The sequence below is a fragment of the Cydia amplana genome, chromosome 9 (genome assembly GCF_948474715.1).
Source record: "Cydia amplana chromosome 9, ilCydAmpl1.1, whole genome shotgun sequence".
NCBI lineage: Eukaryota > Metazoa > Arthropoda > Insecta > Lepidoptera > Tortricidae > Cydia > Cydia amplana.
In genome coordinates, this window is record NC_086077.1 from 7,812,630 (window position 1) to 7,823,258 (window position 10,629).

Genomic DNA, 10,629 nt, shown 5'->3' on the forward strand with positions numbered 1-10,629 from the left:
CCATTTTCTTGTTGATAGAAAGTTCAACAGCCATCTGCAAGGTTAATCAAGAAGTTTTTTAAGGTACTGTTTGCAATTAGTAAGTACCTACTCCATCTACTAGTTTGTGTAATAATTCACTTCAAAGTCCTCAATCCATCTGCCCTCTCGTATACCACAGATTCAATGATTGTATTAGCTGCAAAAAGTCATGCTTTGAATATGACCGCTAATGTAGATGGCGCTGTAGGGCCCCATAAATTCTCTGGAACTCTGGTTCAAAAGTTGACGTTAGGCAATTCAGTTACCACAAAACGCCATCTCCTTCAGCCGCCTGAAGCTCGTGGCCACGATTTTTCTTAGACTACACATCTAATATGTACCTATAATAATTGTATTTGTGTAAAGTCTATAAGTGTGTAATTAAACGGGTTATTCCCACTAGTTACCACCAAGTTGTTACCAGTGCTAACTACTGGGAAAAATTATTCCCAGTAGTTAATATTTATACATTACGTATACATAATTTACATTATTTATACATTACGTATACATTATTATGTACTAATTAATTAATTACTACGTAACTCAGTTATCTCATTGACAAGTCACAGACAGCTTACAAGTCTTACAACTCGCAATACATTATTAACAAATTAAGCGTTTTTTATTACACTCGCCTATCTATTGGTAGCGACCGATCGTATTGGGTAAAACTATAAAATACTGCTATATGTAATTTTACTAATTTTGTACCTAAAATTACAGACATTCTTTGTAAACATTTTGCAGTAAATGGGAATATAATAAACAGAAACTAAGGAACTGGGAAAAAACCTAATTACAAAGCGTTGTGGTGGGTTATCTTGTATGAAGTTGTACAGTGTGTCATATTATTACTCACCAAAATGAAATAAATATGACTATTTATTTTTATACCTATTGTAGTCGTATCGACATACGCATGTGATATCATTAGTAGTACAGTCAGCAGCAGAAGTTGCTAAGCGGGTGAGATGTTCAAAATTACCTTGACGCGCTCTTAGGGCTCATTTAGACGGCGCGCGAACTCGTATAAGGTTTTAGTTACATTGCGCACCATTGAGGTTACATCAATTCAGCCAGACCAAACAAACGACGCAATGTAATCTAACTCGCATGCGAGTTCTTGGCCCGTCTAAATGAGACCTTATTCTCTTAACAATAAAGTCGCGTCAAGATCATTTTGAACACCTCGCCCGTTTAGCAACTATTGCTGCTGACTGTAGATTCAATCTCGGTACCTACCTAACTTCTTGCTCGGATCGGATAACATTGAAACACCTTTATGAACTAAATCTTGTAATTGGCAGAAAAATTAAGGAATGCTAATATTGCTAATATACTTAGCTTGCTAAAATGCACAAAAATCTATGTTTCTAGGCCTGAGGGCCTAGCTATCGCCTAGTCCACCAACATCGAAAATCGCTCTAGCACAGCAGTACTCAACCTGCGGCCCGCCGAGATATTTTTTTAGGTGGCCCACCAAGTGATCCTATGAGATAGATACACATACAAGGGGCAAAACCGCCTTTGTTGCCCTCATAAAAAAGGTTGAGTACCGCTGCTCTAACATATTCGAGCAATAGAGGAAGGACACGATTTTCGATGTTGGCGGTAGGCCTTCTGTTCAGATTTTACCCGAGATTTATACATAGTACCTATACCAATGTATTGACGAATACCTACGCAGGGTAGTGGCAATGAATAAAAATCTTCAAATTAATACGTTTTATTATTCTGTCCACCCTATTTGCTAACAATAATTGCAAATTTCTGAATGCAGTGACTATAACCAGCTATAACTTAGTAGTACCCACAATAAAATTGTAAATAGAAATCAATTGGTTACTGGAAATATCAGTAATATAACATCGTAAAACATTGAATTATAATGATGTTAATGGAAGAGTCATGAATTCATTAAAACAGTCGAATTTCATTTAATTTTCTGCCAAAATGTAAATTGTCAAGTTAAAACTGTTAAAGATACTGATTTCCTTATACCAATGTAAGTACCTACTACTTATTACATGGTTGTAATATAAATAGATGTTCAATTGTTATGGACACAGCTTAAGCTGATATGTTATTTATACAAACTTAACCCTATCCTGCTATTTGTCATACATTTTTTCAATCTAGGTCCGGAGCTGAAGTGTTGTGGCCCATGTACTCTTCTTCGTCAGAACTGTCTGCTGCTTCACCAATAATTGATTTGAGGAGCCCACCAAACATTGAGTTGGCATTTTTAGGATCGTGGGGAATCTCTATTCCAAACCAGATGCGTCCAATATTATCCAAATACACTGAATAGTTTGGATCACGCTTTATACTAATTGCATACCAGTTCCTTAATATCTTAAATTGAATTGCATGTTTCCTGTGAACAAAAAGTTATATTTAAACTCCTGTTAGTTTGGAAAACTGATCAGACTATGGTTTCAATATGCCATATAGGATAAACCTCGCCCACCTTCCATAGGCACTCCCATGTGACACCAGTTTTCAGAAGTGAAAACTCAATGACTAGTCCAAAATGTCTGCAGCACTATGTATAATTGACCCATGCTTAACATTTTTTCCCCATCACATAAAGTGCACAGCGCCACTAAAGAAGTTTTCACTTTAAAAATTTCCACAAAAACCAAGTTCCAGGGATAAACATGAGCTCAGCTTTTATACCGTAACAAGCAATGGCGTAGGATGTAATAAAGTAGTTCTGCTCATTGTGTAAGAATAAAAATGCACCTGTGTATGACCTACCACTCTTCATAAATGCAATTAACCCCTTGAATGCCATTGTCCAAAATCTGCTACTGAATTAATAACCTTTGAACTGTTCCTTCCAAATTGTCTGGGACGTATACAGGACAAGGCAGTTGACGGGCTAATCCTCTAGCCGGCCAGAGGCCTATAGAAAGGTCTCCCATTGAATTTTTATTTTGACAATTCAAATTTGAATTGAAAGTGCACTTGAAAGACACTTATATGACACCTCATGTGGCACTTGTTCATGTGTATTTGATAATAAAAGTTTACATATACTTGGTCAACCAGATCTTGTCAGTAGAAAAAGGCGGCAAATTTGAAAAATGTAGGCGCGAAGGGATATGGTCCCATAGAAAATTTGCATTTCGCGCCTTTTTTTACTGACAAGGTTTGGTTGACCAGCTATAATTTATTACTTACTGTTCAATTGCACGTAAAAGAAACCAAAGAAAATTGAGTAAAGGAAATAAATATGGTGGGCCTCTGTCATTCTTTATGGTTGGGTGTGATCCAGTGTATTTGTTGAATGTCTCAGTTGCCATTTGTATGTTCCGTAGACAGAGAAACTGCAACACTGCTTGTGCTATAAACAAGTCTATTTCCGATTTAAGGCCTTTGGTAGTATGCAGCTCAATGAGCATGGTTGCATATGCCGATCCATCGCAGGAGTGTAGGAAATGCCTGTGTGCTGCTGTGTATTTCTTCTCTCTCCAATACACTTCAGCAATTTTCTGTAATTTAAAAAAAAAGTAAATAAGAATTCAATACAAATGTTATCAAAGGAATACAACATTTGGTCCAGAGATTTTTGGCTTCCAAAAAGTTACCTGTAAAAAGTGTTATTTGAATTGTCGCCAGTGTTTTGGTATGTTTATTATGGGGATTACACAAAGAAACTTCAACTTATTTAGTTGTCTCTTGCCTGATTGTGTAAATTAACAACAAAAATAGTGATTACCCATTAGCTATAGAAAAGGCAGACTTCTGTTACTAAAATTTGAAAACCAACCCATTGACGAATACTAAGAGGGTAAAACACTTTAAACTCTCGCGTTTTGTACACATATTTTATTACTGTGAGTGTTGCGTTTCGTGCCGTGGACAAAAAACATTAAACTTTGACGGGTAGCTGCAATTTCTTTGTCTACCCCGAACATTTTAACTAACTAATTTCGGGTAGTTTAGTGGTGTTTTATTAACCTCTCCGATCCCAGTGACGTCAGTCTTTCCGTGACCACAGCTGGTGCAACTCAGCTGAAACGTCGAAATTAAAGGTAAAAACAATAAAATTATATCGCGGTAGACCCGTTTGTGTAATTAAATACTAAGAGGGTAAACTGATGTGTGTGTGTGTGTGTGTGTGCATCTCTTCTCCCATGTTCAAGTTTCACTATTATACCTTGTTAAAAAATGAAGATAACTAAATAATAATCACCTTGTGTAGTAATGGATGGCCCTTTTTATTGCTGTCCATTGACCACTTCACTGCATTAGTCAAGAATGTTTCTCGCTCCGGAATGGTTGGACTCATGATTTCAAATATATTAGCTACTTTCTCAATCCATTCTTCACATGGCTGTGTTTCTGATTTAGTCAAAACGTCCAAAAGCAATATTGCTAGGTCTGCACCGCTACCTTGTTGGTCACGTTGCAAGAGTAATGTCGCACCTTCATGGAGCAAGTTTAATAGATCCGCGTATTTCTTCTGACTTAGGTACCTTGAACACGACACAATCACCATGAAACAACAGTCACAGGCAGCAAAATATGCAATAAAAATGATAATCACTACCTGAAATAAAGCGTCCTATACATTTGATGAGCTTCATAGTATTGACCAGAATTTACGGATGCTGCTAGTTTATCCAGCACTCTTCTAACACCTCTTTCCCCACGTGCCGCCATGGTTTTTTTCAACAAGGTAGTATATCTTTAAAAATGTTAATTTCGTGTTCACTTATTGTACGCCTTAAGAAAAGTCATTTTTGTTTCATTTCATTGGTATAGTGAAGGTGGCATGGATGGCAGATATGAAAACAATACTAACTAGTTTAAGTGGAATATGTACATCTCTCAACATAGTACTCATACCTAAATATAATTCAATAACAGAAAGAGACAAAAGGCACTTTTTAATTTAGTAGCATAATACATACCTGTTACGTTCAGAAATGAAACAAATTTGGCAGTAATTCTTAACGAATATTAAGGGTCACCTAGGCTCACAATTGTATTGCGCCATAATATAACTTGAGTTGCTCTCTACTAGAGACAAACCAAAGAAAGTCTGCAGCGCAATAATTTGACATCGAATTAAAAAACTACATATGGCAATGTTTTTTAAGCAGTCAGTAAACGTCATGCACTATGGTATGTGTTTGTCAAAATCGTTTAAATATTCATTGTGTTTTGTGATGAACGGAATAAACATGGTGAAACCTTACAAAACCGGCGTGCGGGAGTTATTTTTCCGCATGACGAATAATTTTACACTTGTAAAAAGTCAGCACGAGGCGATTCAAGCTGAAAAACGACAATGTTTACAAAATTTGGAGTTGATGACGGGTAAGTGGAATGAAACATCTTAATACTTCACCATATGTACCTACTTAGATAATATAATATTGGTTTAGACTAAGGTTTCACAGCAAATTGAACACACCTAATAGGTATAGGCATATTTATGAACTTCCTCTAACATTTCGAGAAACTCATTGGTACTAGCCGGGTTTTGACTTGGAGGATATAATCAATATTTAGTTGTATCCTCCAAGGGTTTTGAGCTCGAACCCACAACCTCCATGCTTATGCTCACGGCATGGGTACCTACTAGTTAAAGCTAAAATTAATTTTTAATATATGTTTATTGTTTTAATGGTTTATTTCGTTTTTCCGAAAACTTTAGTTCGCAAATTGCGGGCAATTTCTCTGTCAATCTAATTACGCCTTAATGGGAGTAAAAGAGAAAGATGCTCGCATATTGAGAACTTCGGTGTTCGCGGTAGGCCCTCTGTACCTATTTACCGCCGTCGCGGATATTACAAAAGCTTATTAATTTTGATGAAGCCAAATGTCACATACTCCCAATATTATTTATCAATATTAGTATATGTCTACATATTAATAGCGACATCTATTGTTGGAATGAAATTTATTTTACCATAAAAATTAAGCTGTGCATAGAGCTTAATTTTTTCATAGACGGTAAATATGGTAGAAATTTCACAAGTATCAAGACTATTTAATCCATTTTCTGTGGTGTTGTCGCATACTGATTTTTAAAAACTACTTTTAATCTAGCTCTGCAGACTTTCTTTGGTTTGTCTCTAGCGATGGGCGAGTCGAGTTATCTGATTCGAATAATTCGAATCAGCCTACAGATGAGTTAATTCGAATCAAGACTATGGGTAATTCGAATCAACTCGACCACTAGCTAACTCGGCGAACAACTCGCCGAGCCGAGTCAACGCTATCACACTGCTACTAAGGCCATTCAAAAATAAACCTTAATACTGTAGCCCGAAGGCTCTTTTTACAACAACTGCCGCTCGATTCGCCGTCTCAACTCGAGTTGGTACTATGACCATTCAAAAATAAACCTTAATTCCGTGACCCGAAGGTTCATTTTACAACAACTGCCGCTTGATTCGCCATTCCAAGTATCCCAACTCGAGTTCACTGCTAGTATGGCCATTCAAAAATAAACCTTAATTCCGTGCCTTGAAGGTTCTTTTTACAACAACTGCCGCGTAACTCGCCGTCTCAACTCGCTCCGCGCCTGTGCCTGTGACCTTGTCGCGAACCACGCGAATCGTCGAGTCGAGTCAACTCGATTTTGAATTCGAATCAGCGGCCGAATCAATTCGAATGATTCGAATTGAAAAAAGTGGACTCGTCACATCGCTACTCTCTACAAAAGGCTTGTAATATCCGTAACACATTACCGCACCTTTCAAAGTGACGGTGCGCCGCACCCATAATGCGGGCCACCAAGGTCGCAGTGCGGTGCGGTAGTGTGTAATGGCTATAACTGTAATTGCTCTATGCTTTGCCTCCCTTTCTAACAACTAGTTTTATATACTGGGTCAACCAAATCTTGTCAGTAAATAGGAACAAAAAAAACTATACTCATCCTTTTCTTTTGGGTGCTAGTACTAGTGTAAGACAAAGATAGTATGATTCTCTCTGTCTATGTTTGAAATCAAACAGACCTTTGACATTGACACACTATAATAAAATATCTGGGTGATCGAGCTTTGCTCGGAAAACATATAAAAACTAGAAAATGCGCGTTTTCCCAGATAAGACCTATCAAGATCGATTTTTCGCCCCCGAAAACCCCCATATAACAAATTTTATCGAAAACGTTAGAGCCGTTTCCGAGATCCCCGAAATATAATATACATATAAATAAATAAATATGCAAGAATTGCTCGTTTAAAGGTATTAGATAGATAGATAACACTTGCACTGTTTAGGCTATCAAAATCGCTGCAGACTTATAATATAATATATTATATCTTGAATATCTTGATCTAGCTCTAACTAGTAACTCTAACTAGGCTCTGTGAGTTGTAGTCCTCGCGCTAAGATTAAAAAAATGTAAAAATTAAGCATATAATTTAAATAAAATCGAACTAAAATATTTCCATACTAAATTGTTGCCATGTTTAAAAGCATTTTACGTCAAAAATGTGACAGTTACGTAGGAAGTGGCGCCCTCAATAATTTTCTCCAGTGTCTTGTCGGACGAAAGCATTTTTACGCAAACTAAAACGGAGACCTTCGCTCGTGCTCGGTCAAAAAAGACACGTCTTTTTTCCTGTCCCGAAACTTTTACCTTCCAACAAATCGCCTACGATTATCGATTTTTTGCGGTGTCTGGACGTTTTTATACTGGGTATGGACTTGGTATAGCACGTTCACGGTGACACGGTCAGCGATACTCTAGCGAGAAGCTCCCTCCAGACTATGTGCGTGAATCGCGGGCGAAGCACACGAGTGTGGAGGGGGCTCTCTCTAGGAACTTAGAACATAGCTTTTCTCGTTTGTAGAGAAAAGCGCCTACGTAGGTGAACCAGGATCTATTGAGGGTGCGCCATGTTGCGGAATTTCACTGGAACTAATTTTTTCATACTACACTGAATTGTCACCCTATACATGAGAATAACAGCGCCCTCTTGACAATTATCATATATTACTGGTCAGGCTACAGTCAAGACAGTCACACCTACAGTCACTTTCACATTTATATAACTAATATAATTATCATAAAACCATATAAATAATGTATATTATACGTACTAGGTATAAATTACTTTATAGTAGGGGTAGGGATAGTAGGGATTAGGGATAGAAATCTTTATTTGCATACCAATATATGTTACATATATCATATATGGACCGGAAAGGGTGTAGGAAAATAGGTAATTAGCAGAAGCTCAGGCAGAAGTCTAGGAAACCAACTTTAACAATGCAATATATCGGGCAATAGTAAACGACCGTGAATAATTGATAGAATGAGGATTTACGTAGGTGCAAAGAAAAGACATTGTTCTGAGACAACGCCCCACGGGAGGATTTTATTTTATTCATGTATGTGAGTTGGTATCCCAACGTATACGTGAGGAGCTGCCTAAAGCTGGCTTTAGTAAATAGATAATGAAACACGTAGGTACTTTAACGGCGGCCGGGACCCAATCAACTTGCTACCTGTCTATGGCTGTGTCGAGTTTGCACAAAAGTGACGAAAGTATGCAAATAGGTAGCTTCTTGGTTTACTTGAACGTATACAAATCGAGGGTTTTTTGGGATAAATGGCCGAAATTCAGTGTCCAACCGTTAAAAGCAAAGAGTAATGGTATGTGTCGGTCTCCATATAAAAAGGGACTTTAGAGCGATTGGCGCGTACGCCATTATTAACAATACTCGTAAGAAAACGCGGCGGTTTGTAACGTAAGTGCCTTAGCCTTAAGATCCTTTTTCATAGAACAATATATGCGGGTAAGTAAGTGCGTAAAGTAAGGTATTTATTATGTACTTAGTTATATTATAATACCGGTCACTTAAAGTTTATCAAAGTGATTCTATTCCTTTGAAGGATGTTGCACGTTTTAGCGCTCGATCTACCTTCCCTATTGCTATGTTTAAGCTGGTTTAAGTTAAAGAATATTTGCTACAAGGGTAACTTGTCGGCTTCGAAAGCGAATCATGTGGAAAGCGTGTCGTGGGACAATTGTCCCTAGCTTAAATCGTATTAAAATATTATCTAATCTACCTATTTAAAAAGTGTATTTTAGGTATTGCGGCAAAGCGCCTAGCATCGGTATTTTATTGTTTGTTGAAAGTTACCTCCCTTAATTTTTTTGGTTTCTTCCCATTATTATTACGTTGGCAATAACTTTTTAACTTTGAAATCAATCCATTCCCAAATGCGGATATTGTCGAGTCACCCCTTTTCAAATCACTTATTTATTTCTTGGCCTCACTTTTCACCCCCTTTTATACTTCTCTGCTAAATATTATTGCATAAAAAACTGAATGCCATGAGGCATTATAAAATGCGAAAGTAACTCTTTAAGTCCCGGAAGACAGAGGGTAGTTTTTTTATTACGGAAATCAGATACTTTTATCGATAGCTTATTGGTAAGTATGACCATCAGAAAGATATGTAAGTGCAAGTAATTAAAACTCTTGAAAATATGTTTTAGTGTAGTTAAAGCGCCGGTGAGTCTGTGCGGAAAGAGAAGAGTCGTGGAATATATGGGGCCCGATACATTCCACGACTCTTCTCTTTCCGAACATTCTAGCCGAGAATCCCGGATGTGTATTTTCCGGACGCGCATGTTTCGTTCATCCCCGACAGTGAGCTCTATCATTTCCGGAAAGTCGAGTGGCTAAATCAAATCCATCGCGCGGCCACTGCATCGTTTTTGGAATGTGGCCAATAGATTTTAGCGAGCAATTAGGGTTCTTTTATTTGAATTTTCCTGGCAACTTGCGGTTAACCATAAAAGAGGTATTCATGGATTTGAAGCTTTGTTTCCTACTAGAATTCCGAATGAAATTATACATGAAGGGAACAATAATTCCGGATGAAATTATAACAACGCCATCTGTTGAGTTGAAACCTATATAAGAATCATTGCTGGTTTATCACAAATCTTTACGAAAAACGACTAATAAATCGGTCGGTGTTTTCTTGGTTTTGTACGTATAGGGTTAGTTGTTGATCAATGAAACACTAAAAGTTCAAGCCTTTCTATCTCTGGTGTTTTTAAAGTTACGAGTGTGACATTTCGCATGAAGATAAACAATTTAGTTGGCAATCGTATGGCATTCAAGGTTTCTACTTATCTTTAACAGTTTTTTGATTTTGATTTTGATCTGATTTTGATTCTGTATTGTAAACCTTTTTTTGAAAAATGAGTTTTGTTTCATTGTGTACTTGTGCATGTTTTCAATGAAACACTCTAATTTTTACAGTGAAACAGATGTAATATATAGTCTACCATGAAACATCCTTAATAAACATTGAAACGTTGTAATAAATAAGTTACATTAATAAATAAGTTATTAATCCTTTCAATCAATTAATGAGAAAGGAAAGGAGTAAATAGTGGTAGGCTGAAATTGGTTATTTAAAAGGTTTCCAAAATATGGAATCGTTATAAGATTGCTGAAATATCTAAAAGCGAAAGACTTGTTTCATTGTACGCACACCTAAGTTTCATTGTGAATCGAAAATCTGGTCGGCACTTACGGCATACTGCCTTTTATTGTCCACGGAGCATGATATTGCCAACTAGGTGGACGCGGGAGGGTTTTAAGCATCTCCAT

General features: G+C 37.1%; 1 protein-coding gene across 1 annotated transcript; it reads right to left on the reverse strand.

Moving 5' to 3' along the window:
* Nucleotides 1-1,734: 1,734 nt before the first annotated feature.
* LOC134651035 (Golgi to ER traffic protein 4 homolog) lies at nucleotides 1,735-4,851 on the reverse strand. Its single transcript, XM_063506014.1, has 4 exons — nucleotides 4,583-4,851; nucleotides 4,226-4,508; nucleotides 3,211-3,521; nucleotides 1,735-2,401 (listed from the first exon to the last, which is right to left on the reverse strand). Exons 1-4 carry the CDS (start codon nucleotides 4,693-4,695, stop codon nucleotides 2,155-2,157), a joined length of 954 nt encoding a protein of 317 aa, XP_063362084.1. The 5' UTR covers nucleotides 4,696-4,851; the 3' UTR covers nucleotides 1,735-2,154.
* Nucleotides 4,852-10,629: the final 5,778 nt, after the last annotated feature.

What these genes read in the sequence shown, in the direction of transcription:
- LOC134651035 (XM_063506014.1), bottom strand. Translation starts at nt 4,695, where the DNA reads ATGGCGGCACGTGGGGAAAGAGGTGTTAGAAGAGTGCTGGATAAACTA. An exon ending in TATAGGACGCTTTATTTCAG is followed by an intron (nt 4,509 to 4,582) that starts GTAGTGATTATC and finishes GTCGTGTTCAAG; the next exon opens with GTACCTAAGTCAGAAGAAAT. An exon ending in GCCATCCATTACTACACAAG is followed by an intron (nt 3,522 to 4,225) that starts GTGATTATTATT and finishes TTTAAATTACAG; the next exon opens with AAAATTGCTGAAGTGTATTG.